The 26,451-nt window shown below is 48.6% G+C and overlaps 2 protein-coding genes across 3 annotated transcripts in view; one reads left to right on the top strand and one right to left on the bottom strand.

Moving 5' to 3' along the window:
* Positions 1-594: 594 nt before the first annotated feature.
* LOC310711363 (uncharacterized protein) lies at positions 595-23,154 on the bottom strand. Its single transcript, XM_083513251.1, has 9 exons — positions 23,025-23,154; positions 21,799-21,919; positions 20,265-20,418; positions 14,227-14,372; positions 13,088-13,264; positions 12,345-12,461; positions 10,979-11,065; positions 5,075-5,222; positions 595-3,195 (listed from the first exon to the last, which is right to left on the bottom strand). The coding sequence occupies exons 1-9, from the start codon at positions 23,042-23,044 to the stop codon at positions 3,164-3,166; spliced, it is 1,002 nt and encodes a 333-aa protein (XP_083369377.1). The 5' UTR covers positions 23,045-23,154; the 3' UTR covers positions 595-3,163.
* SLC35E2B (solute carrier family 35 member E2B) overlaps positions 23,011-26,451 on the top strand; it is a 30,712-nt gene continuing 27,271 nt past the window's right edge. Inside the window, exon 1 of one of the 2 annotated variants that reach the window (XM_083513156.1) lies at positions 23,011-23,130. The gene's annotated coding sequence lies outside the window, so the exon portion shown is untranslated. Of the gene's footprint in view, positions 23,131-25,166; positions 25,291-26,451 lie in introns of those variants that run through there. The other variant, XM_083513155.1, reaches the window with a different exon arrangement.

The following is a 26,451-nucleotide window of genomic DNA, read 5'->3' as shown; positions in this document are numbered from 1 at the left end:
AATTTGCCCACTCAAAGCCAATCCAGTTGGTGGCCATTTTTCTTGTAAGCGGAAGCTCTCATGAGGGTTAACAGTTGGCGGGAGTGCCACCATTTTGAAAGGTTAAGGGGAAGTGGAAACATTACAGGGGACATGGGTTGGGAATGAGAGCGCTACAGTACTTCTCTTCCCGCTGTCCATTGAGGAAAAGTTATCCTTCCAAAAGACGGATAATTGTTCGTTTTGTCACAAGTATGCCATGGTGTTCCTTCTAAAGGGCGATGTTTGTGCAGAGGAGTTGGTGGTTGAGATATAACAGGCGGGAGCAAAGTAAATAGAAAGGAGAGATGTGGAAAGAACTCTTAAAAATAAATAAACGGCAATCTTTTTTGTGGAATGGGAAGGGAGGAGATTTTTTCTACGCAGCTCGTTGGCTTTCAACAAGAACCAAGTTGATGGAGGCAAACAAGGATTGAGCAAACCCCACTGCCTGGCAACTAACAATGAAAGTAATGGGCAGGATGTAATCTCACTATGTGCAAATTTAATATTTTCCTTTTTTAAAATTGCTTCCTTTTTGGATAGGCATCGTTGAAAAACAAACAACCCCCCCAATTGGTGGCATTGACACTTTATTGAAAAATACAAGGCCAGTAACAAACCTCTTAATAAATTAACAAAGCTTTGAATTACTGTATTAAACATTCTTTTTCCTTAATTTAAAAAAACCACCCTCACTGCTGTTGAAAAGCGCATCAGTTAAGACACTCACATAGGCTTGGTTAGTTTGAAAAATTAGGACCAAAATAATAATTTAGGGTGTGAAGGGAAGGAATCAGGTTAGGAGGCAGAGAAATTATTTGGGATTTAGCAAGAAGTCAGCCACACGAATACCGACAGAAGCAAATTGCTGAAGTTTTAGCCAGTGGGAGGTGGAAGCACTGTCCAAGCAGCTTGTGGGCAGCTTCAAGGAAAGTGTCCCACAGACACACACACACAACTTGGTGCCCTCCAAATGTTCTGGGCTACAACTCCTATCAGCCCCAGCCAGCACAGCTGGGGGTTGTAGGCCAGAACATCTGGAGGGAACCAGGTTGGCAAAGGCTGTCCTTGAAACAAAGGCTTCTAAGGCAAAGCGTCTCACAGGCACCAAGACACCCAGCTCCGGGTGCATGGTTTCCCTAAACGGGCAAAAACACAGCCTGTGCCTCCGTGGGGCTTGGGGTGGGTCTGCCTTCCCCTTGTAGCACTGCAGGTTTTGTTCCGTGGAACAAAGCGGCAGACTCCCATCACTGAGGACTGATGTGTGATCGGCTGTCTTTCCGAGGAAAGTGGGGTAGACAAGCCCACAAGGGCCTCTAGGGGGGGCTATTAAGCCAGCAGGAAGACTGGGGCCAGCGTCAAGCTGGCCATGCTGCTCCAGTTTTCTTGAGAGCCCCGTGTGGAAGGAGAGCTCTCCCCAAAGTGCTGCAGGCCAAACATTTCCAGGGTGGGGTAGGATTAGCAAAGACATGGAGGAACCTATGGGACCCCCAATGCTCTTGCAACACTCAATAGCCCCAGCCAATAGTCGGGGATGTTGGGAGCTGTAGTTGAACATATGGGGAATTGCCACAAGCTGCTCACCCCTTGTTCTGGTGCAGGTGTGTGAAGAAGCCTCTGGTTGTTTGCTGAGCTACAACTCCCACTGGACATGCAAGCTGGTGCTGATGGGAGCCGGGAGTTCGGCACAGCTGGCGGGCCAGAGCTTCCCCACACAGCAGCTTTAGTGCCACCTTCCAGATGCTGTTGGTCAGCGATGGGAGGCACTGGGCAGCAACATCTGGGGAGCCGCAGATTCCTCATGCCTGTCTGAATCTCTCTCCTGTTTTAAGGCACAGACATACTCCTTGGAGTCAGATTCTGGAGTTGGCTGGGGTGGGGGGCAGCCCTTCTCCATGTAACCTTTGGGGAAGGTGCCTTCCCTTTGCCCCAAATCATCAACTATTCTGAGGGTGCTGAATCAGCCACTCTTCCTAGGGCAAAACTGGAACTTGAGGCTCTCCTGTTTCTCAGGCCCTCAACCATGCACCAAAGGGATGGGACCAGAGGCCAAGAGTGCCAAGACAAGTAAAAACAGTGTGTCTTGCCACCGTGAAGGTCTTCAGCATCATAGAAGCCAGCAGGTAACTTCAGCACACACCAACATCAGTACTTGAGTGTTGTTCTGCCAGGGCTATAGGTTATAGGCTAGATGGGGCTGGCCAGAGGGGTCACGGTGGTTCTGCAGTTTGAGCACTATTTCCAGTTTCAAACCAAACACACCCATTTGGATTTGGGTTAATGGCAGGCAAGATGGCTTTGCAACCGCAGAGGTGCTGGGTTTCGAGCGGCCTTTGCTGAGCTTGTGCCCATGAGATGTTTTGGACTACAACTCCCATTAGCCCCAGCCAGCGGTGCCTGGTGCTGATGGGAACTGCAGTCCAGAACATCTAGAGGTGGAGCGTCCCGAAGGCTGCATGTGGTCCTCGTGCAACTTTTTAAGTAGCCCACGAAAGCATCAAGCTGCCTCTGGTTTTCTTCCGCTAGATTTCTAATCTTTGGTTCTTATGTGGGAGGCATAAATTTCACTGGATGGGGCTGTCATCTTAAAACAGATAAAACTTTGGAGGATTGTCAGCTCCTCGTTTGCCAGGATGAGGCTCTCGGCAGTGAAATACAGTACAGTGCTGGGGCTGTCACTTAGGCCCTCCCCGCCAGGTTTGCAATGCCCAAAGCTAATCTAAGTGTAGGACTGCGCTTGAGGAAGAAAGCACCAAATGAATGGTCCGTCGGCAACACTCACCCTTGGGAGGCAAGCCACGGCAGGAGGGGGTCGTCGTGGCAGCTGTTTCGAAGGCGGGGTAATGGGTGAAGTGGTATCTAGCGTAAACAAACAAACACACCGGAGGAATCTTGACGGGGTTGCTGCATGCAGGAGCTGTTTGGCAAAAGGACTCAAACTTGACGGAGCAGAGTTCCCGCAGCAAGCCCCAGGAGGTGGAGGGTTGTGCAAACGTCTTCTGTTGAACTGTGGTCAAGCTGCTCCTGCTACGACCTGCCTTTCGGAGCCCCACTTTCTTGGGTCGGAGCAGGGAGCTGATCTCCCGCAGCACACCTTCACTTTGTAAGAGTGCCGCCTCGTACCCGGAGAAGGCATCGTGCTTCACGAGTCAATCCTTCCATAGGAAGAAAACACTGCAGAGGTGGGGAAAGGAGTCGCAGTAAATGATAGGAAGAATCTCACCATTTTTAAAAGAACGTTAAAAGAGCCTGCTGGATCAGGCCAGTGGCTCATCTGCTTCGGCATCCTGTTCTCACAGTGGCTCAATGGGAAGCCCACCAGCAAGAGTGCAACAGCGACTCTCCCTACTTGCAATTCCCAGGCAACTGGGATTCAGAGGCATACTGCCTCTGACGGTGGAGGTATCACAAAGTCATCCTGGCTAGCTGGCCATTTCTTAGTATGCTAGGCAGCTCCTTCTGTAGCCACTTTGGCAATACACACTACACTGATGCTGCAGGGAAGGCACACCGAATGCAGCGGGTGTTTTGTGCTGATTGGTGGCCCTCTCTATCAATCAGCATGCAGTCTCCGCCATTTGGATGGGCTAAATGAGGCTCCTTCCTCATGTGTCCAGGAGCAGCTAGCAGTCCATCAGGCTATAGCAGAGGGTGAGGAAGAGAGCACTGAAGAATCTCTCCATCAGCTCTGCTGGCTCCATCAGGTTCCTCTCTGTTGCCAGCCATTCCAGGAGGCTGCATCAGAGGGAGAGAGATGGGAAGCAGGGCTGCTGCATCAACTTCAGCAACCGACTGCACTGGCTGCCATTTGGTTCCTGGGCCCAACTCAAAGTGCTGGTTTTGACCCACAAAGTCTTAAAACGGCACAGGACTGCAATACCTCAAGGACCGCCTCTCTCCATATGAACCAACCCAGACCCTGCACTCATCATCTGAGGCCTTTCTTCATGTGCCTCTTCCACAAGAGGTCTGGAGGGCAGCAACACGAGAACGAGCCTCTTCTGTGGTGGCTCCCCACTTGTGGAATGCTTTCCCCAAGGAGGCTTGCCTGGCGCCTTCATTGCATATCCTTAGGCGCCAGGCAAAAACATTCCTCTTCTCCCAGGCGTTGGCGAATTAAACAATCTGTGGCCTTTTAACCTTTGTACAGGGGGTTATTGTTTCTGTTATTAAGGTATTATTTTTGTAAACTGTCCTGTGATCTTCAGATGAAGGGTGGTATAGAAATTTAATAAATAGTAATAAGTTTCGCTCCTCCACTTCTCCTTGAACTCTCTTCCATTCCAGCTAAAAAGGGTAAAGGGCCCCTGACTATTAGGTCCAGTCACGGACGACTCTGGGGTTGCGGTGCTCATCTCGCTTTATTGGCCGAGGGAGCTGGCGTACAACTTCCGGGTCATGTGGCCAGCATGACTAAGCCACTTCTGGCGAACCAGAGCAGCACACGAAAATGCTGTTTACCTTCCCACCAGAGCGCTGCCTATTTATCTACTTGCACTTTGACGTGCTTTCGAACTGCTAGGTTGGCAGGAGCAGGGACCGAGCAACGGGAGCTCACCCCAGATTCGAACTACCGACCTTCTGATCGGCAAACCCTAGGCTCTCTGGTTTAACCACAGCGCCACCCATGTCCATTCCAGCTAATCACTACTAAAACCTCTGTAAGACCTCCAGCCTGATTTTGCCTTTCAATCCCAATCCCTTTTCCTTTTCTGTCGTGCCTTTTAGATTGTAAGCCTGAGGGCAAGACTTATCTTACTACTGAGTTTTGGAAACTGCTCTGGGAGCCTTCTCCTCCCACCCATCCACCCTAGCTGCAGAGCAGGGTAAAATGCTTCAAATAAATACATGCCAGCTGCTTAATATGAATTTGGACAGGGGGAGATAAAGTTCTTTTCACTCTGCCCAGCCAGATGTTCCAGTGAAACCCATGAGCTGGACATGAATGGTCCATCCTGCTCCCATTGCTTTCAATCCCCGAATTCTCTGGCCTTTTCTATGTACGTGTCCATTTGTTTTTCCTCCCCCTGGATTAATCTCCTCCAATACTCACTCCTTTCTCTCAGCCCTTGCCCAAAGCTGTGGTAGACATGGAACAACGCCCAGAACAGGACACTTTTGATCATCACAGAGATGCAGGAACAGGTGATGACAGCCGCTTCCAGCGCATAGGAACTCCCTTGTCCCCACTCTTCGATCACCTGGGAAGAAAGCACATTCCACGTAAAGAAATACCATTTTCAGAGAGAGAAACGAAAGGAGTGAAATGGGCAGGATGGACAATTGTCCCATCTACCCAATGTTGCAGCCGGGGGTGAAATGATGCACCTGCAGGAGAAGTGATGCTTGGGAAGGAAGAGGAGAGGCAATGGAGGCCCCACAACAAGTGAGTATAAAACAATCTAGAAGACAGGCTCTGGGGCAATTTGCAATGCCAGAGGAGACAGAAACATTTTGCTAGTGGGGCACTGTGGTTAAGAGTGTTGATCAGGAGAGAGAGGTTCAAATCTCCACTCAGCACTCTTCCTCGGTCTAACCTATCTCACAGGATTGTCATGAGGACAAAATAGATTTCTCCTTGGAAGAGGGGCAGAATACATATGTAATGAATAAGCCAGCTGTTCCTCAGTCAGGCCACTGGGCTGCCTAGCTCAGGACTGTCCACAGTGACTGGCAGTGGCTTTCAGGCAGGAGTCTTCCCCCCGCCCCCAGCCTTAGCTGGAGATACCACTGAGAACTGGACCTTCTGCACGCAAAGTGGATGCTCTATGACTGAGCTAGGGCTTTGCCTTAACAGAGGAAGCTGCCTTCCACCAAATCAGACTATTGGGTCCAGGTGGCTCAGTGATTGGTGGCAGATCTCCATGGTTTTGAGACAGGGGTCCTTTGCAGCCCTGCCCAGAAATGCAGGATTCCTTTTGGGTATTGTTGGTCAGAGGGTGTTAAAGAAGGATCGAACATTTTTTATGTATGCAACAACAGCAGCAAGAATACTTATAGCAAAACACTGAAGACCCAAGATTTGCCCACCGTGGAAGAATGGCAGACGCAACTGATAGACTACATGGAACTGGCAGAAATGACTGGCAGAGTCCGAGACCTGGGAGAAGAGGCAGTGGAAGAGGACTGGAAAAAGTTTAAGGACTATCTACAAAAACATTGTAAATTGTATTAATGCTAAGAAGGATGCAGGACTGAAATTAACACGGCACCAGCAACTTAGTTGAAAGAAATATGAGAATAAGTAAGATCTGAGATATAAGATAAACTTTGGAATAACATTATGTCTAAATTAAGTATTTAACTATTTGATAATAATGCTTAAAGTCGGGGACATAATATTTGAAAACTACAAAATAAGTGTTGAAAGAAGGTGATAAATTGCTGTTCATAATTCTTCAATTGGGAACGCAGAAACGGGGGATGTGAGGAAGTCCAAAAGCTTAAGAAAAGATGGGTGTAGAACATTTGATTTTGTGGGGTGTTTGTTTTCATGTGTTACCTTTGATGTTGTTGTTTTTTCTGTTGTGTTTTTTGTGTTTTGTATTGTGTTATTTGTGAATGTAATGTTTAAAATCCTTAATAAATATTTATTAAAAAAAAAAAAAAGAAATGCAGGGGATAAGCAGCGGCTCCGCCGCTGAGCTCTGGCCCCTTCCAGAGCCACAGCCAGCACGTATGGATACAGCAGGAATGGCAAGAGCTGTCCCCTGTTCCTAGCCTGGACATTGTCACTGACTCTGCTCCTGGACCTGATGGAAGCATGTTTCAAGGGGGCAGGCAGAAAGACAGCCAGAACTGCCGCTGAAATTGGCTGTAACTTCTAAGAACTCAGGCTTGAGCTTGCTATCTCCTCCTCCCTCCCCTTCCTTTTTCCTCATGTGCTATGTCTTTATCTTCTTTTTTTAAGGATTGCGAGCCTGAGTGCAGTCTCAGGACTTTGTAAGCCACTCGGAGCGTTTTCAGGCTAACGGGTGGAGTTTGAATGTCATAAGTAAATAAACAAGCAAGCAAGCAAGTAAGTAAGTAAGTACGTAAGGCTCAGGAGAAAACATGGAAATTCCTGGGAAGAATTTAAATCTTATTACTGACAGCAACTGAGAGCAGACAGGGAAGGGAAGAAGGAAGGGAAGAAGGAAGGGAAGGGAAGAAGGAAGGGAAAAAGGAAAGGAAAAAGGGAAGGGAAGGGTGTATAGTTCTGGTTGCCTCAATTCAAAAAAAGATATTGTTGAGTCAGAAAAAGATTCAGAAAAGGATGGCGCAACTCTCCTACAAGGAAAGACTGCGGCATTTCATACTTTTTAGCTTAGAGAAAATGCAAGTAAGAAGCGATGAAATAGAAGTTTATAACATTATGCATGTCTTGGGGAAAGTGGAAAGTTTTTCTCCCTCTCTTATAACATCCAATGAAGCTGAATAATAAAATATTCAGGATAAATGAAAGTCCATCTTCATGCAACACACTGTTAAACTATGGAACTCACTTCCCAGGAGACATGCACCAAGTTGGATGGCTTTAAAAGAGGATTAGATAAATTCACAGAGGAAAGGGCTTTCGCAAGATACGAGCCATGATGGCTGTGCTTGTAATGCTTCTGAACAGTTGCAGGAAGCCACAGAAGAGGGAGAGGGCTCTTGTGCTCGGATCCTGATTGAAGGTTTCCTAGAATGGGCATCTGGTCAGCCACTGTGAGAACAGGACGCTGGACTAGATGGGCCCTTGGCTTGACCAGCAGGATCACCATATTGATGAAAACAATGACATCCCCCCCAGAAAAAATTGTTCTAGTTTTTTGTTTGTTTTGAATGGCAGGGAAAAACGGAACGTGGGACAGCTGTCCAACAAGGGCACCATGCCCTAAAATCTCTTGTGTTGTCTCTCTCACTTCCACCTTGGACTTGCAATCCCAATCCCTTCACCTCCGCTGACCTTCTCGTCTCCCACGCCCACTCCTTCCTCCCAACCAGCCAGGCCAGCTTGACCTTTCCCATAAAGCTCTGCTGCTTTCTACACAGCTGTGGCGAGAGAAGAAGCTGTCAGATGGCCGGTTTTTGGAAAGCATTGCAGTCCTTGAGATCCCTGTGCTGCTGCTGCTGCTGCTGCTATAACATCAAGAAACCAACCACCCCTCTGTCTCCGAAGAAAGTGAAAAGCTTTCCAGTTTCAGTGCAGCAACCAATCCGAGCCGCTGGTGTGTGAACAATTCATTCTGAAACAGCAGGTTTCATTTCCGTTGTGTTAAGTGCCAAGATGATGGCTCCCTAGGGGAACGATGAGATGCCAACTCTGTTCCCAAAGGATCACGGGAGTCTCATGACTGGGCTAAGTTTCTGTTGGCTGGCACAGGAACAAAGGGAGCTGCCGCATTCAGAGTCAAATAACTGGTCTGCCTAGCTCAGTATTGTTTACATCAGGGTTCCCCAAACTTGGGTCTTCAGCTGTTTTTGGACTACAACACCCATCATCCCTAGGTAGCAGGACCAGTAGTCTGGGATGATGGGAGTTGTAGTCCAATAATAGCTGGCGACCCAAGTTTCGGAAACCCTGGTTTTAGACAGGAGACCTCTCCCAGCCATACCTGGAGGTGCTGGGGACTGAACCTGGGACCTTCCACTTGCAAGACAGATGCCCTACCACTGAGTTACCCAAAGAAGAGTCTGTCTTATGAGACAGACTATCGGTTAATCTAGCAGTGCAACTGCACCACTCCTCAGATGGTGTTGCAAGGAGGGGAGGGGGTCACCCGGCCCAACCGGCCCACTTCAGCCAAAAAGATTCTCTGAGCAGCTTCCAAAACGAGCTCAAAGATGGCCCTTCCTTGCCCCCCCCCCTCGTTCACAATCTCATAAAGCATGCAAGGAAAAAGGGAAGGGGAGGGAAGAGAGAAAAGCAAGCTCAAGCACAAAACCTTAATGCTACCGTGCCGAAGGCAGAGGCCGTCCCTTCAGCTGAAAAGTGGGGCAACACTTTAAATACATAATCTCCTGGACCTCCTGGCTTCTGTGCCTGTCGGAGAAATTATCTGTGGGTGAAACTTCTGGGGCTCTTCCCCTCTAATCCCTTGTTTATTCCTGCTGATACACGTTCAGAGCTGGCTGCCTGAGGACCGTCTCTGTGATGCATTTTTCAAAAATAGAGAGGGTTGTTGCTGTGTCTGAATTTTCCCTGCTTTGCCTTGACCGGAAGCAAAATCCCAGGGCGCCCTGACAGAGAGGGATTTCAGAAGCCTTTTGAGCACCCCGACGCTAACCCTCGGATGCCTGGCAATGGCAGGACGTGGGAGCGTTTGGCCGCAATCCTGGAATGTTCTGAGCCTGGCTTGAGTTAACCGCTTCCAAGGGTGAGCAAAAGTCATTGGAAATGTGGGACTAGCACTGGATAGGCATCTGTAGTGCATTTCCCCCAGGGGCTTTTGGCTCAAATAAGCCACACATACACCCCAGTTAGTGGGGGGGGGTGATAATTTATTAGCCCCAGTTTTGGGTGTTTATCTTGTTGGGTCTATTGGACCAAGACAGATGACCATGTTAAACCTGTAGCGGGTGGCCTTTTTGAGCCCTAAAGTATGCATGTTGTGGTGGAATAAGAGCCACACATTCATTCTCCCAGTCCCACTACAACTTCTGTACAAAGTGTTGTGAGGTCTAAACTTGCCCTGATGGTACATTGAGCTCTCAGCATCCTCCCTGCGCCCCCTGCCAGCTGATAGGCACTGGGCACAGCCAAGAAGCAACAGGATTGGTGTACTAGTCAGCTCTCCCTCTCCCACTTCTCCCCATCCTGGTCCCCCAGCTGTGATTGGTGCTGTTGACTACATTAAAAAAGGTAAAGGGTAAAGGGACCCCTGACCATTAGGTTCAGTTGTGGCCGACTCTGGGGTTGCGGCACTCATCTCGCTTTACTGCCAAGGGAGCTGGTGTACAGCTTCCGGGTCATGTGGCCAGAATGACTAAGCTGCTTCTGGCGAATCAGAGCAGCGCACGGAAACGCCGTTTACCTTCCCGCCAGAGCGATACCTATTTATCTACTTGCACTTTGATGTGCTTTTGAACTGCTAGGTAGGCAGGAGCAGGGACCGAGCAACAGGAGCTCACCCCGTTGCGGGGATTCGAACCGCCGACCTTCTGATCGGCAAGTCCTGGGCTCTGTGGTTTAACCCACAGTGCCATCCGCATCCCGTTGACTACATTGCCTGCCCCCCAACAGAGGCTGAGGAGAAGGAAGGTACATGGGGAGAACCATTCTTGTGGGTTTATCGTGCTCCAAGCAGCAGTCACCAGACAACCCAGAGTGAGCCACATGGGGGCCCTGTAAGGGTCAGATGCAACGCACAACTTCCCCACGCCCTGTGGGACCTACTGTGGCTTAAGTGCCTGGAAATTAGCCAATGGCTAGTACACTCTCCTCTTCCTTCTCATAAAGATAAGGCACAAAACACAGTTTCCTGGTACATAGGAAATGTTAACGAAGAAACAGGGAGTTGGGTCCAATGCCCGCCTTACTCAGGGTAGGCCGTCTGCAGTTATCAATCATGGCTAACCTAGGCCTATTCAGTTCAATGGGTCTCCTCTGAGGAGGACTTGGCTGGATACAGGATCTGAAACGTCAGGTTTGTCCCAGAGTAGTTAGGATCACATTGATAGTCAGTACCGGCTACTTCGATTTTGCCCATTTGTCCACACAGCCTAGACCTGAAACCATAGGGGCTAGCAACCTTTCCTCTTAAAAATAAAGCATTAAAACAACCCAACTTTACATGGTGAGACGGCCAGTTGCCTGCACTCTGGGAACATGCAACCCTTCCTTCAGAACAGCCCCTACAGAAAAAGGGCCCACACGAAGGCAGCCAAGCCAAGGGCTTAACTTGCTTGCACTAGCAATCAGCATCTTGAGACTGGAAGAATTCCCCCTGCCCTTCCTTCTCATTAAATCAACAAAACCCTTGGCATGACTTACCGTGTAGATCAGGTAGGCGAGATAAGCAACCTCGGGCAAATTCTGACTCAGAAAAATCCAGGCTAGAGGTTTTAACTCTTTTAATATCTGGGAAACAGGTGGGGGGGAATGAACTGAGTTAGCTGCACATTCATTGGTTGGGTCTGCTTTAGCTATACGTAAGTCTAGCTTCCTCTCAAAGTAGTCTCAAGAGTTATCATAAGCATCCCATCAAAGGCTGTGGGGCAGAGCTAGGGCAGCCCCCCACCCTGCTACCCCCTACTGGTAAAACAGTGGCAAAACTAGGAGGCAGTCTGAGCAAGGAGCCTTCTCCTCCTTCCCAGGCCAAGAGGTGGGCTTTACCAGACACTTCAGAGCCAGCCAACCCTCACCCCCATGCTGGAGAAACCACCAGCAGCTGAACAAGGAATGGCACTTTCAGGCAGTGGGGACGAGACCTCCGGTCTAGGAGTCAAATGTGGCCCCCAGCCCTCTCAACCTGGCCCTCAGAACTCTCCCCTGACCCCGAGTGGTGTTGCCTGCCTGAACTCTGATCATGCCTCTTTCTTGTCTAGATGGAGCAGAGAAAGGGGGTATGGGCATTTGTAGAACCTGAGCTACTCCACAAAGGTAAGGTTTAACTCTGTTGCCCCGCCCCCTTTGCCTCTGGTCCCGCCCACCATTGGCATGCAGCCCCCGGAAGGCTGCCCAGAAGGGATTGCGGCCCTTGGGCTGAAAAATGTTCCCTGTCCCTGCTTCCAAAGGGAAAAGGTGGCTCCTCGGAGCATGAGGGGGAAGCTGCAAGACTGGGCTGGCCACCATGCAGAAGGCTTTTGCAGGTCACTGAAGCAAAAGCTCCCTTTCAGGCAGTCCTTGGTTCAGGGAATTTCACCTGGCCTTGGCCTTGCCTAAATGCAGTCGAGCCACATCTGGGTCTACCTGAAGAGGCACCACAAGCGTAGCCTGCTTGGAGCCCAACTAGCATAAAAGGGGACGGGACAGACAGCCCCTTTCCCCATAGAGCTGTAACAACAGATTTTGGCATCTGGCAAGACAATATCCAGGGGGGTCTGTGGATCCCTCAGAAATGGAACAGGACCCGATTCAGGATGCAGAGTCCAGCGTCACAGAACTGTCACTATCTTTTCTTTCTAGCCCTCGTGGTTGTGAAGAATGTGCTAGAATCTGAAGGGCCAGACGCATGATTCACATAGCTCACGCCAAGTTGCAGAACTTTGCAATTTATGTTAGTGCTTTGGTACAGAATGCTGCTCCTTCTAAAAAACAAATAAATCAGGGCCCAGCATTTCTTAGAGGAAATGTCTCTGGTTTACCCCCAGGAAATGCCCATTTGATCAAGGGGGGAGGGGAGGGGAGGCGCACTCACAGCAATGATGCCACAGACAACTTTCAGCCCAGCCCAGAGAATCCCAACCGCCAGGAAGATGCTGTGCAGAACTGAGATCTCCCGAATCGAGGTGAGCAGCAGAACGCACAAGCAAAGCTGGAAGGCAAAAAGAGAAGACTAAGAGGTTGCAGCAGCTGCAGACGTCCCCTTCCTGCGCCCCTTAACCATTTGAAGCTCACAGTCTGTTGTGTTGGTTAACTCACTCACTTTCTAGAAAGGCAGGCCATTTTATGACCTGTTCTGGGGTCTTTCATAGAATTGAAAGGGACCCTGAGTTTCATCTAGGCCAATCCTCCGCATTGCAGCAATATGCAGTTGTCCCATAAGGGGATCGAACCTGCAACCTTGGCCTTATCAGCACCACGCTCTAGCCAACGGAGCTATCCAAGCTACAAGGAACACTTAACGAAAATGCAGCTATTCAAGGCTCAGCCCCTCCAAGCGACCATTCAGAACTGCTCTGCAATTTTAAGAAAACTGATGCCTGAGGTTCACTGATTTCAGTGGGCCTACTCAGAGTTAAACGCAAGATGCAACACCCATGCTACATGCTTTTTTGTAAAAACACATTTAACTCTCAGTTTCCTCGGCTTTTTATTTTTATACGAGTTGCCCTGCGTGTACCTTGCAGAAAAGCAGTTGAGAGAAACGCAGGAGGCATAGTTGGGAAACAGATGGGCCAAGGGATTCAGGCTGTGGTTTGGACTGCGGCCTGGGCCTACCTGAGCCTGGAGGTCAAAGGTCAGCATGGAAAAGCAGAGGTTGAGCATGAAGTATTGGGCCTGGAGGCTCTCCAAGGCCCCGCCCACCCGGAAGGCCATCATGCTTTCGGTCTGAATGAGGACCACGGCGCAGATCACGTCGAAGGCACCCACTAAAAGGATCAGGACAAAGCGGGCCTTAAGAGGGAAAATGGAAGCAAGACCGTCAGAATGGACCACACGCCCCTGCGGCAGCAGAAGAACCTCCACCAGATTCAACATGTTTGACGAAGAAAACAGGGAGACAAGTGTGAATACTGCTGATGGCTTGGCAAGAGGTTGCAGAGGAAGGACGCAAGCTGGCAGAATTCACTAGGATGCTCCACATGTAAGGTCTCACCTGCACTGCACATATAAAGCAGCACCATGCCTCTTTAAAGAGTTGTGGCTTCCCCCAAAGACTTCTGGGAAGTGTCATTTGTTATGGGTGCTGTGCATTATTAGGAGATCTCCCTGTTCCCCTTCAAAGACCTACAATTCTCAGAGGGACTGGCTGTTAAACACCCCCCACCCAGGAATTGTAGTTCTGCGAGGGGACCAGGGTCTCTCCAAACAGCTCCCAGGAGTCTTTTGGCGGAAGCCACAGCTGTTCAAAGTGCTGTGATGCTGCTTTAGGTACCGTGCAGATGGGGCCTAAGCAATGCAACCTGAGCAGCACAGAAGCAGGAATTCAAATTCCACGCGGACGAAAGATTGGAGCCTGCTCTGAACAGAGGGGAAGTCCAGACCTGCCCCTCTCCTGAATCATAATGTACTCTGCTGCCTCACCATGCCCAAGTCCTTTTGGAGCAAGTTTATCCCTCCGTCAAAGGTGACCTGCAAGGGACTGAAGTGTACCGGTTCTGGGTGGCTTACATTTCTGCCCTCCCTTCTCGGTTCCAAACCAGTTATGCATCCTTCTAAAAGGGGGGCAGCCATCTTCTTAAAACCAGGGCGCAGCAGAGAAAGAGATTTGTTAGAAGGTGATGCAGGAACATCACAACACACACAACCCTGGGCTGAACTATGCTGACAACAGGCCCCAGAGTGATCTTGCCTGATCTAGGAAGCTCCCGCCAGGCCCTTAATTCATGGCAAAGACCCAACCGCTGACCACTCACGAGCAGTTTGGGCTTTTGCTCGGCAGGCAGGACGCTGAAGTTGACGACTGAGCGCAGCATGACCAGCGCGACGGAGAGGACGAAGACGATGAGCTCCTGGCGGTTCTCTTGCAAGATGCCCCGGCTCACGTAGTAGATGCAGAAGACTGTCGGGGAAAGAGACAAATCCCGCCATCAGCCGTCTGCGCAGGGGAGAAAAAGGTGCCTTCCAAGCTGAAAGGGGAAGCTGAAGGTTGACGTCAACCTAGAAGGCATTTCTTCATTTTTTTAAAATATATATATTTAGAGTTCGGTTAGATTGATGAGGCTTTTTTATCTCCAGGGTAGAGGAAACATCCATTAATTGGCTCACCTGTCCTCCCAACAACTATCTTGTGAAGTAAGGAGCTGTTCCCTGGCTCTGAAGGCAGGGAGTGGAGGCTGAGCAAAAGGGAGGTAATCTCAAAAGACTGCAGTCCTCATAAGTGATTTACAACTTTTTAACGTGCTTTTAAAAGCTAGCACTATCTTGAAAGAGGCACTGGGTTGTATTCAACTAAGTTGTACTGGCAGCAGACCCTCTCTGTCTTCCTCTTTCCAGGGTAGAAGTTTCCTTAGGAGCCATTGGCTGCTGCAACCCCAAATATCTCCAGAGAACCCTAGAAAAATTAAAGGTGTGGTTTTTCTAGGTGGGGAGTGGGCAGGAACGAACAGGAGGCAACAGTAATGGTTCTGGATCGTGCCATTCAAGTCGAGACATTTCTGTGTCCAAACCTGATGACAAATGGGATCCTATCAATTGGGATTCTGTCGAGACGCATCTGCCGGCAGTTGCAGACACAGAGGGAGGAAAGCAAGGTGTTTTTGTGCAGGAGTATTTCTGAGCAAGGCGAGCCCTGGACTCACCAAATGCTAAAGGTGGAGGGAGGGGGATTGGCTGACTTATCTGTCTCTTTTTTTCTTTTCCACAATGAGTAGGGAGCAGTCGAGCTTGCTATGCGGCAAGGGATTTTGAGGGTGGCAGAGTAGGAGGCAAACATATGTGATTTGGCGAACTGGGAAATGACCAGCTCAGTGGGGGACCTTAGGTTCAGAGCCCAGGTTCTGTAGGGATGGGTAGACTCCCTGCCTGGGACCCTGAAGAGCCACTGCCAGCCAGTGTGGGCAATACTGAGATAGATGGACCAAGTTGGTTATCACCCAATTCCATATAGCACAGTGCAGGGAAATGCTTGATTGGCTTAGTAGCAATTATTTTAATAGACATTAACTGAGTGCAGTCCTCTCTCGCTTTAATTGTTGGCCACCCAGATTCTGTGCGAAGAAGAGATGCTGATATTTCTGATGGTAGAGAGCATAGCTTTCGGAGGGGGTGAATATTTTGCAGTTTCCATAACTTTAATGAAGTTTGAATCAGAGCCCTAGACTTTAACACTATAGAGCATTTGAGTAACCAAATATCATTAGGGCAGGTTCAATCGGCAGGCCTCCCTTATTGTAACAGAACTTCATCAATGCCCTTGTGCTTTGACTTTCAATGCCTCCAGATGACACTTCCAAGAGAGGGTTTCGCTAAAGAGTAAATCTAGGTACCTAAATAAGAGGGCTTGTTCTATAGCTTGGTGATTTAAACACCATTTATACCTAGGACTGTGTTTGCAAAAATCATCATCTTGGTCTTATTCTGTTTACAGTATGTGCAGAAAACCTGCAAGAGATTTTTGAGGCCCATTCGGGAAAATGAGAAGAGCACTAACCAAGATTTCTTGTTCTTAATAACTGGAGATACCCTCTCTATATATCAAGCTCTTATCTCTCCATTTTGGGAGATAATTGTTCAAGGACGGGGGTGGGGAATGAGACCTTGTCGGTTGATAAGAACAAGAAATGTTTACCTTCTATGGCCATAGCCAAAATTAAATCAGTCCTAATCTAATTATTGCTTATAACAAATCTCTTGAAATGTAATTAACATTCAGCCTGGGTAGCATCAAGAGCCAACATTATGGTTATTTATGATTTTACAGTACCCATGACGGCAATTGCCTGCTCTTAGGGTGCAGCTATACTCTGCCCATTTTGTTAGTATTTTATTTTTTGAGGTGATCTATGCTATCTACTGTCCCAGTCAGGCTTCTAGACGCATAGCAAATACACGGGGTCTTAGGAAAAGCTCAAAAAGGTCATCACTGAACTTAAGTTTACTGAGGATTTCTTGGGTTTTTAATAGGCTTTCTCTCTCTTTAGGACCACATTTCTGATTCTCATGATTGCAGAGGTGTGCTCCAAAACTGCTGCTAAACCACATTGCTTTCCCGGTCCTCAGGATCAGCTAAACCAGAAATTAATTTTTATCCTTATTTTTGTCAGTCAAAAATACACTGTGCAAGGTAGCGTGGCATGGAAACTGTACAAAATGGGAGGAAAATTGTGCAGATGTTACTTTACTGCCTTCACTGTTCTCGGTTCGGGAAGCCAGCCTTTCTCGGCAGAGAACACGCAGAATTGTTGTTGGAGCACAAATGGCCTCAGCCGCCGGTCGTGCCTTATGTTTGTATCTTCCTTTCTCCAAGTTCTCAGGAACCTCTTCATTACCTACTGCCCGATCGTTGTAACCGGACTGAACCCAACGCCTTTTGCATTCAAAGAAGGTATTCCACTTTTGTGTTGCAACAGAGGTGTGAGGAACCTCAGGGCCTGGCGGCCAAATGTGGCCCCCGAGGACTCTCTGCCTGGCCCTTAGAACTGTCCCCAGGCCACACCCCTAACCAACCTGCTATGCACCCTGCCTGTGTGCTTTTGCCCCGCTGGAAAGTGTGAGTGAACTGTGGTAAGGTACCCTGAATGCCTGGAGATGTGTGTGTAGCCCAGTGCCCCAAGTCATGCCCAATGCTCTGCCCACTTTTCGCTCTGGCCCAACCTGCCACTGACATCTGGCCCCCAGGAGGTTCCCCATAAGGGAATGTGGCCCTTGGGCTGGAAGAAGTGTTCTAACCCTGTGCCACTGTCTCTTTTTAAAAAAATGGGGGGAGCGGGGTCTAGGCTGGGCCCTCAATATTATATCCAACGGACAGGGTTATATGGGGAAATGGGGAATACCACCATAAGCTATTGGAGGATACAAATATAACCATTTAAATTTGTAACAATAATGATTATTATTATCAATGGGCCCTGCCAGGCTCGTTCTTCTCTGCCCTGCCAAAATCTGTGCCAATACTGAACAGCACCTGATGTTTTTGACCAATTGGAACCTCAGAACCTGCTGGCATTCATATTCCAACTGCCAAACATCTCAGGAGGGCAGCGCCTGTGAAGTATGAACCTTGTCAAGGGCGCCATGGCAGATTCATGGTTTGATTAGAGAACATGAGGCAGGTAGTATGATGTTCACAAGGGAGGAGAGGGGAAAGGGAGGTGGCGGACCTGTTGGCAGGGGAAAGGGGGAGTGTCAGTAGTGTTGCGCAGCTCCCTGCTTGCCTCACAAGGTGGTTCTTGGCTCAAAGGGGCCCATGGGGCGCAGTGGTACAAAGCACGGGTGGGCAGCTTTGGGCTCTCCTCATGTTGCTGAGCAACAGCTCCCTTCGGCCCCCAACTAGCGTGGCCAACGAGCAGAGATGGTGGGAGTTGTTGTTCAGCAGCATCTGGAGGGCCAAAGGTTCCTCACATCTGGTACAGAGACAGGAAAAGGCCCTAGATCAGCGGTTGCCAAACTTTTTGGACTAAGGGGCACATTTTGGATTTTGAGAGAGGGATGCCAGTCACAAAATGGCCGACATGGAGGGTGGGGAGGTGGCATAACACAAAATTAGAAAGAGTAGGAAGTCCCCTATAATACCGCCCGTGGGTTCCATCAACTGGGGGCCTGCAATAAAATGTTGCAGTGCGATGTGCTTCTGTCACTGGGTTCCATTCCCCCTCCCAGTTTTCTTTTTCCCTCTGCCCACTGAGCATGCACAATCCACAGTGGGTTGTTTGGGGTTTCTTTCTCTTCCTCCTTTTTTAAAAAATAATAATAAATGCCCAGCTACATGACAATCTTGAACGTCACCTTTTGATTTCTATGGGCAGGTTTCACCTCTGCCTGGGGTGGGTGGGGGGCATTAAAAAGAGCTTCACAGTGTGAACCAGGAAACAACCTTTTCACACGCCGAGTTGGTTCTCTCTAGCCTTTTTATATCTATGCGTCTCCTTTTGCAGCCGCCATGCCCCATTCTGCTTGGTTGTCGGTTTTTCTCTTCTCTGTCGGTCAGCATTCTGTAGCTGTTCAGTACTCACTGGACAATTCTGGGGGGGTTTCTGTGCCTTGCGGCATTTTTTAATTTTTTTTAAATGTAGTCCTGCAAACCGCCAAGTTATCCTGCTGATATGTATGGTTTGTGTGGTTTTGGCTTTGTATGTGCAAGCATGCACAACCATGTCCAAACTCAAAATGGAATGGTTATCTACTAGGGTTTTGAAGTTCGACAGCTGGATTTGGACGCAGCAAGCGGGAGGGGGGAATCCTAACCAGATTCCTATCAGGGAAATGGTTGGGCTAGAGGCGCCACCTACAGTCCGTATGTAGTATTGCCCACAGTTCCAGGACAGTGGAGGTCAGAAAACAGAAAAGGTCCAAAGTCCTGGGAGATTGGGCTTGGGTGGAGACTCAAAGGGCACCAATGGTTATTTTCTTAGGCCTTAGTTTTTCACCTGCAGAAAGTGAATGATCTCTGCCATGGCACTGATGTGAACAGGAAACGCTATAACGATTGCAGGAATGCAGAAGGAGCATAGAGAGCTGTCTTATACTGAATCAGACCCTTGGTGCATTTAGCTCAGTATTGTCTACACTGACTGGCAGCAGCTCTCCAGGGTTTCTGGCAGGGAGTTACCAGAGACTGAACCTGGGACCTTCTGCATGCAAAGCAGGTGTTCTACAGCTCTTTCCTGTGGGATTAACCATTAATAAGCAGAATTAATAGCGTCTGGGAGAGAATAAAGTAGCTTGTCCCGTTCAGCTCCATGCACACCTGAATAATGTCATTTCTTGAAGAAATTATCTCCACAGTTGAAGGAGTCAGGAAGTTATTTATTTATTAGATTTATATGCCACCTTACCCTCCAAGGAGCTCAAGGTGGTGCACATGGTTCTCCCCATTTTATCCTCACAACAACCCTGTGAGGTAGGTTAGGCTGAGAGGCATTGAGCGGGGAGTCGAACCCTGTTCTCCCAGGTCACAGTCCAACACACTCAGTTGGTGGCTCAGGCAACTGCAGGAGGGAGCTACTTCCCTTCTGCCTTGTTTGCCAGCTTCCTGTATGTATCTGGTTAGCTATTGCATTTTCCTCTAGAGGGGTCTTTGCTCTGATCCAGCAGCTCTCTTTTTTAACAGATTATATTTTTTGCATTATATTCCCATATAAGTTATTGGTTCCCGTGCCTTATGTAGGACAAAGCAACCAGCCTCCATTTGTTGAGAGTGGGGCAAAGCCTCCCTCCCTCTTGTCTAGGGGTCAGAACTGAGTGGGCTTAGCCCCCCACACACTAAGATTCTGCCAAATGCACCTCTTGACCAATGGTGGCTTGTGCTTGTTGGGACTGGTAGGGTGAAAGGCAGGGAGGCCAACAGTAGATGGCGCCAAAGCCAATGACAGGCAGAGCTGGCTAATTCTAATTTGGCCTGAATCCACCTCCCTGCCCAATTCTACAAGGTTAATACTGAGACTTAGGAGGAGGAAGCTGACAGCCCATGCCACCAGCTGGAGTGGTTCTAAGAAGACAGGCAAATGGGGGCTGGCTGAAGGCAGTTCCACTCACCCCAATGGACCAGACCTCCACTACTCTTGACTATCTCTCTTATAAACATGCTGCCATTTGTTGTATGGTTAGATTGCAGAGGCTGCAAAATGTCAGGCCAGCACAACCTTCATTAAGAAGACTCATGTTTGTGTGCTTCCATGTACAGACACATTTCCTCCCCTACCTCTCACCTGAGGCCTCGGCAAAATATAGCCCTTCTTCCCACCCATCAAAAACATAAAACGGGCATTTTGCTGTAGAGTCCCCTCTTCCTTACCAACGCCGATCAGCTGAATGAGAGAGACAGTGAAGTCTTCGTCCTTCTGCTGAACGAGGTTCTCTATGGTTAATCCGATGACGCTCAACAGGGAGAGGATGGTGACGCAGAAATAGATCTTGACCGGAGAGGACAGCTCCGACCAAGGTTTGATCTGCAATCAGAAAGGCATGTAAATGTTCTCTAAGCAGCTTTGCAACTAGGTAAAAAAACTACATGGTTTCATAGCAGCCCTGCAAAATAATCCAGTGTTGTTTTGGCAGGGTGTGTTCTTTCGAACTCCCTGCTCATATGTAGCAGGCAGGGACCTTCCCTGTATTGTTTCCCGTGCCTGAGTAAAACTTATTTGTTTAGGCAAGGCTACCCAGGCAGGTAATTTTAACAGGTAGATCTATTTTCAAACTGCTTCTTTTCTTTATAGCTTGTTAAACATTATGTCAACTGGTTTTTAAGGATTGCTTTTATCAATATTTTTAAATGAATCTATTGTGCCAACTGCCAATTCCAGTGGATGCTTGGTTTGCGAATGAGATCCGTGCGGGAGGCACGTTCACAACTTGCAGCACCACATCTGCGCACGCGCAGGTCGCGATTTGGTCTTCTGCACATGCGCAAAACGTGATTTAATGTTTTTCCGCATGCACGAGCGCCGAAACCCGGAAGTAACCCGTTCCGGTACTTCCGGGTTTGGTGCAGTGTGCAACCCGAAAATGCGCAACCTGAAGCGTCTGTAACCCGAGGTATGACTGTAAGTGGTATATAATTTTTGTTAAATAAATAAAAGTTGGGAGCTGGGGAATGGGTGAGCCTGAGAGATGGTAGTTAATGACAAAGTGGTCCCCCCCCCCCCCGTTTTTATTCATTCATTCATTAAATCTATCTATCTATATCAGGGGTTGGCAACCTAAGGCCCATGGACCACAAGCGGCCCATGAGGGCCGTTTTACTGGCCCACAAGCCGCCCACTCAGCGAGTCCCCGTGCTGCACTAAACCGGCACAGGGGACTCACTTTTGCAGCGCCAGAAATCGTGTCTGCACAGACGCAGACACCAGAAATCATGGGTGTGCACGCTCACACACACACGTGATCCCACCCATGGAGGAGGCTCAGCGGCAGTGAACTGGCCTAGGCAAGGTAAGCCGTGCCGACCCCTGATCTATATCATGCCCTTCCTCCTGAAGCAGCTCAGGGCAGTAAACCCATCAAGCAAACTTCATAGTGCTTTTCACCAATAGGCTCTGTTTTCAGGCTTTCAAAATAATCAAAGTTTCCTGAATGATGTACATTTACGTATGTCAGGTTTTATTATCTAAATGAAGCTTTTTTAGAGCAGAGGTTTGATAGGTCCCCACCCCCAAGTGACTTTTTTAAAAAGTCACATGGAAAACAGAGAAAGGAGGTGGGGTAGAAGCAAGAGATAAAACCAAAGAGGGATATGTCATTACTGCAACAAACGCAGAAAGCCAGGTGTAGCTCTAAGCATGATAAATGCAACTGAAACTAACAGGAAACCAATTGGTTCAGATACTTACAGGGCCACATGGGGTAGGGATGAGGTCTTGATGTCTTGGGGTTAGATTTGGCACCACAGAGGTTAAAACTTCATTTGGCAGGGGAGGATCTTGCGTCTCCTCGGAAGGGAAAAGGAGGACCCTGGAGGGAGAGAACAACAATGAAAGGATGTCTGGAGGTGAAGCTAAGTGGAAGTTTTGCATACAGATGTGAGAAGGTTTTTGGGTTCACTGGGTAGCCTCTGACAAACCATGGCTCCTGCCCAGCCAGTCTTTTACTGAGCTGATTTCAGTTTGAACTTCCTGCTCCAACTTTTTGAATTGGACACCTCATGGGCATGGGGGGGGGGAATCCCCACCAAGATGCCCTTGCTGTTAGCTAGCATAACAAGCATACTTGCAGACGCCACAGGCTGTTGTGTGAGAACAGAGGCAGCTCCTTTTGTGAGTCAGGACTGCAAGAACATGCATGTTTTTCCGCTGCATGGAAATCTGGACCACAATGACATGCTCAAGGATGTCACGATCTCCTCCCCCATCCTGTCCGCACTTCTAAATTTCAACTGAAAGCTAAGCTTTTTTTGCTGCTGAAGTAGAAGCAACCAGGGTGGAACCTTCCCCATGTCATAGTGTGGTGTAATGGTTAGAGTGTTGGATTAGGACCTGGGATAGCAGGGTTGAAAGCGAAGCCACAATGTATGACTTTGGACTGGTGACAATCTCTCTTGCCTAAACTACCTCACTGGGTTGTTGTGAAGATAAAATGGAGGGAAGCATGCATGCCTCCATGAGACCTTCTAATACTAAATATAATTATTACTTTTATTGCATTTATTCATTGCATTTATTTATTTATTTACTTACACAATTGGTCACTTTTTTAAAAAAAACAACCAAGGTAACTACATGGATCTGTATAAATTTAATAAGAAATAAATACGTTTTTAAAACAAATGAAGAATATTTGAAGGGCTTTTTTTCTTTTCTTTTTTTTAGAAAACACCTCAGAATTCAAAGTTTGGTGGTGGTGGTGGTGTGAAATGTGACGTCAACGGTCGCGGTGAGGTCGTGACGTGACGCGGCGCCGACGTCACAGTGCCTGCAACACTTCAACCACTTTAATGCGGGCCAGAAGGAGAACTCTCAGGTCCAGACTGGTAGCTCCACCCTCGCACCCAACCGCCGCCCTCCCCCGCCCCCCTCGCGCTCGCTACGGGTCCCCGCGAGGCGCAGGCGGCGGCAACTACCTCGTGTCGGGAGGCTCCATGGCGACAGAGTCAGTTACATGGCCCGACGGGGAAGCGAGCGGGCGCCTGCTCCGCTTCCAGGCCTCAGGCGCGTTTTCGGGATCTGGTAAGCCATAGAGACACTGGCCGAAGTCCTAGACCGGTGAAACTTCCGGTAAAAACAGGAAGTGTATGCTGCTCTTCCGTCGCTCTTCACTGTCACTTCTTATGTAGAGACTTCGCGTTGGGAGTTCAAAGAAGTAGAGCCCGTAGAGATATAAAATTTTAGAGTGACGCATAAACGGAAGTACAACTTGGACTTCTAGAAAAAAAGCAGAGACTTGGTTTTTTTTTAAAAAAACTAAAAGCCCCCTTTCACTTTTAAAATGTTTTATTGTAGTGGGGTTAAAAAAAAAGTTGCCGTTTTGGTCATCGCTTCGTATGGATGAAGAGGTGCCTGGTGTGATGCAAACCCTCCACTTTTAACTGGAAAGTGGATTTGTTGTTGTTTAGTAGTGTCCGACTCTTCGTGACCCCATGGACCAGAGCACGCCAGGCACTCCTGTCTTCCACTGCTTCCCAGAGTTTGGTCAAACTCATGTTAGTAGCTTCGAGAACACTGTCCAACCTTCTCGTCCTCTGTTGTCCCCTTCATGTGCCCTCCATCTTTCCCAACATCAGGGTCTTTTCCAGGGAGTCTTCTCTTCTCATGAGGTGGCCAAAGTATTGGAGCCTCAGCTTTAGGATCTGTCCTTCCAGTGAGCACTCAGGGCTGATTTCCTTCAGAATGGATAGGTTTGATCTTCTTGCAGTCCATGGGACTCTCAAGAATCTCCTCCAGCACCAGAATTCAAAAGCATCAATTCTTCGGCAATCAGCCTTCTTTATGGTCCAGCTCTCACTTCCATACATCACTACTAGGAAAACCATAGCTTTAAAAAAAAAGTGGATTTACTGAGATAGAAAGTTTACAGTGATGCACGCTGGGTAGAATAATAGAAGGCTCATTTTGTTTTATTCCAGACCCATTGGAATACATGGACATCAGCCCCATTCAGCCCCTGCTTCGTTTGCCTGTAGCCCTCCAAATGTCATTGCACTACAACTCCTGACAATCCTAACTATTGACCATGTTGCCTAGAGCTGAACCATTCTGAGAGGCGAGCCAGTTTCCTCAGTCCTGGTTTGCGGGGGGACTTTAGGCTGGAAGTGCCCATAGGAACTGAACGGGGGAGGGGGTGTCTGTGCAGACACCCATGCATTTAAATTACACCTTCCTCCTGGAAACTAATTTGTTTAGGCTGCTCTGTGAGGGATGAACTACAATTCCTAGCATTCTTGCAGGATGGGGGCATAGCTGTCAACTTTCAGATTTGAAAATAAGGGATCAGCAGCCTCAAAAATAAGGGATCAGCAGCCTCACCTGTCCCGGGGACAGTCTACGGGATATCTAACAATCCAGGATAGCAGTGGGAAGCAGCGGGAAACAGCGCTGAAATAAGGGGATTTCCCGTAAAAAAAGGGATGTTGACAGCTATGGATGGGGGTCCTTTAACTATATTGTGTATGCCACAACATTCACACATCCTCCCCCTCATTCCTGATTCCTGGGTTGGAGTAAAGAAAGTGGGGAACTTCCTCAAGTGGACTAGAAACTTGGATTTTCTCATATTTTGTTTGCTTGCTTATTGGAAATATTTCAGCTTCATGGCGGTGAAAGAAAGAAAGAAGGAGAGAAAAACATTATTTCCTCCCTCCCCGAAGGTGAGGGTGTGTGACCTGAGTCGTCTCTAGAAACTTACAACTCTGTTATATCGCTAGCCCCTTCTTGTATTAACTAACGCTTGCTAGTTATCTTTGGCTGCAAAATCTCTCACGACAGTAACCCGGAAAAGAGATGCCGGGAAATTCGTCGCGCTCTGCACGTGCCTTGAGGCACAGTCACCTTGCGATGTCAGGTTTGGGGTCGGGCAAAGGAGCCTGGTCCTAAGTGCCAGTCGCTCTCCGTCACCTTGAGAATTAAAGTATTCACCGCATTCATAGAATCGCAGAGTTGTTAAGGGATCGCGAAGGTCATCCAGTCCAACCCACTGCAATCCAGGAATCTTTTGCCCGATTTGGGGCTCGAACCGGGCTCAATATCTCTTTCTCACTCCCCACAACACCTTGCTCCGCCCGATCAGAGGAGGAGCCCTTTGCAGACCAGGCGGGGCTTCTCCATCCGCGGAGGCGGCCGTGATCATGGCTGCGGAAGGGGAAGGCAAGAATTGTCCGGGACCGCAGGCAGGTGGGTGTGTCGGGGGCTAGCATTGTGCGATTTCATTGCAATGGCGGGGGTAATTCCCTCCCCACGCCCCCAAAATTTGGGAAGTTGCTGGAAACATTTGCAAAGCTTAGCGCCGCCACATCCACCCCCCCCCCGCAAGGGCTGCGCTGCAGGGATTGCAATATATTGTTTTGTGGGTTCAACACAGCAACGCGGTGCGTGTTTGTGTGTGTCTCTTTGAATGGTTAGTTCTGCCGCGGCATCTTGCAATTGTTAATTTTGGGGCGGGGAGATGCCTGGATGTTTTTTGAATTATTGCCAGGGCTCAGGAGCTCTGAATGTAGTGGTCAAACTATTGAAGTGGGTACGGGTGGGTGTATTTCTCATCGGCTGAACCAGGGATCACCAGCCCGCCCACGCACCCCCTTCCAAGGGTAAAGAGGGGGGTGGTAGATACGGCTGAAATAAAGGCTGGCAGTGGTGGTATTGTAGTGGTGATCTTTGAATTAACCCTGGAAATGAGTCAGAAATTAGCACCTTAAAGTAAGGCTGCATGCGCACAGAATAGGGTTAACACACAATTTTTCCTCTCCCAAAGAATCCCGGGAACTATAAGTTGTTAAGAGCTCTGTGAGGGGTAAACTACACTCCCTAGGAATCTTGCAGGGTGTGCTTTAAAAAGTTAGGTGGGTATGCAGCCTAAAGGACTAATTGTGCCATGAACTCTTTGGCACTTCACCAGATCATGTAGAGGTGTGTACCTGTATCCACACTGTGTGTGTGTTTGTGTGTATGTAATAGCACGCTGATGTTGTGGTGTAGTGGTTAGGATCTGGGTAACCAGGGTTCAAATCTCCCCCACTTAGCCATGAGGACCACTGGGTGAGCTTGGGCCAGCTACTGCCTCTAAGCCTGACCTGCCTCACAGGGTTATTGTGGGGATTAAGTGAGGAGGGGGAAACCATGGACTCCACCTTTAGTTCATTGGAGACAAAGGTGGGACATAAATGCAGTAATATAGATGCACAGATGGGTGTGTAGAAAAATGTGAATGGCAGGTTTCAGCAGGAAAGAAGCACGAACAATAAGCCCCTGACCATTCAACTGAAGCTGAAGTGGATGAGGAGAAAGCACAGCGACCATTCAGGACAGCAATTTGTGACTGCCGCCCTAGCTTTGCCT

Source organism: Podarcis liolepis (genome assembly GCF_965112155.1).
Source record: "Podarcis liolepis genome assembly, chromosome: 7".
NCBI lineage: Eukaryota > Metazoa > Chordata > Lepidosauria > Squamata > Lacertidae > Podarcis > Podarcis liolepis.
The sequence above is the reverse complement of the archived record's forward strand: the minus strand, read 5'-3'. Positions and strand labels throughout refer to the sequence as shown.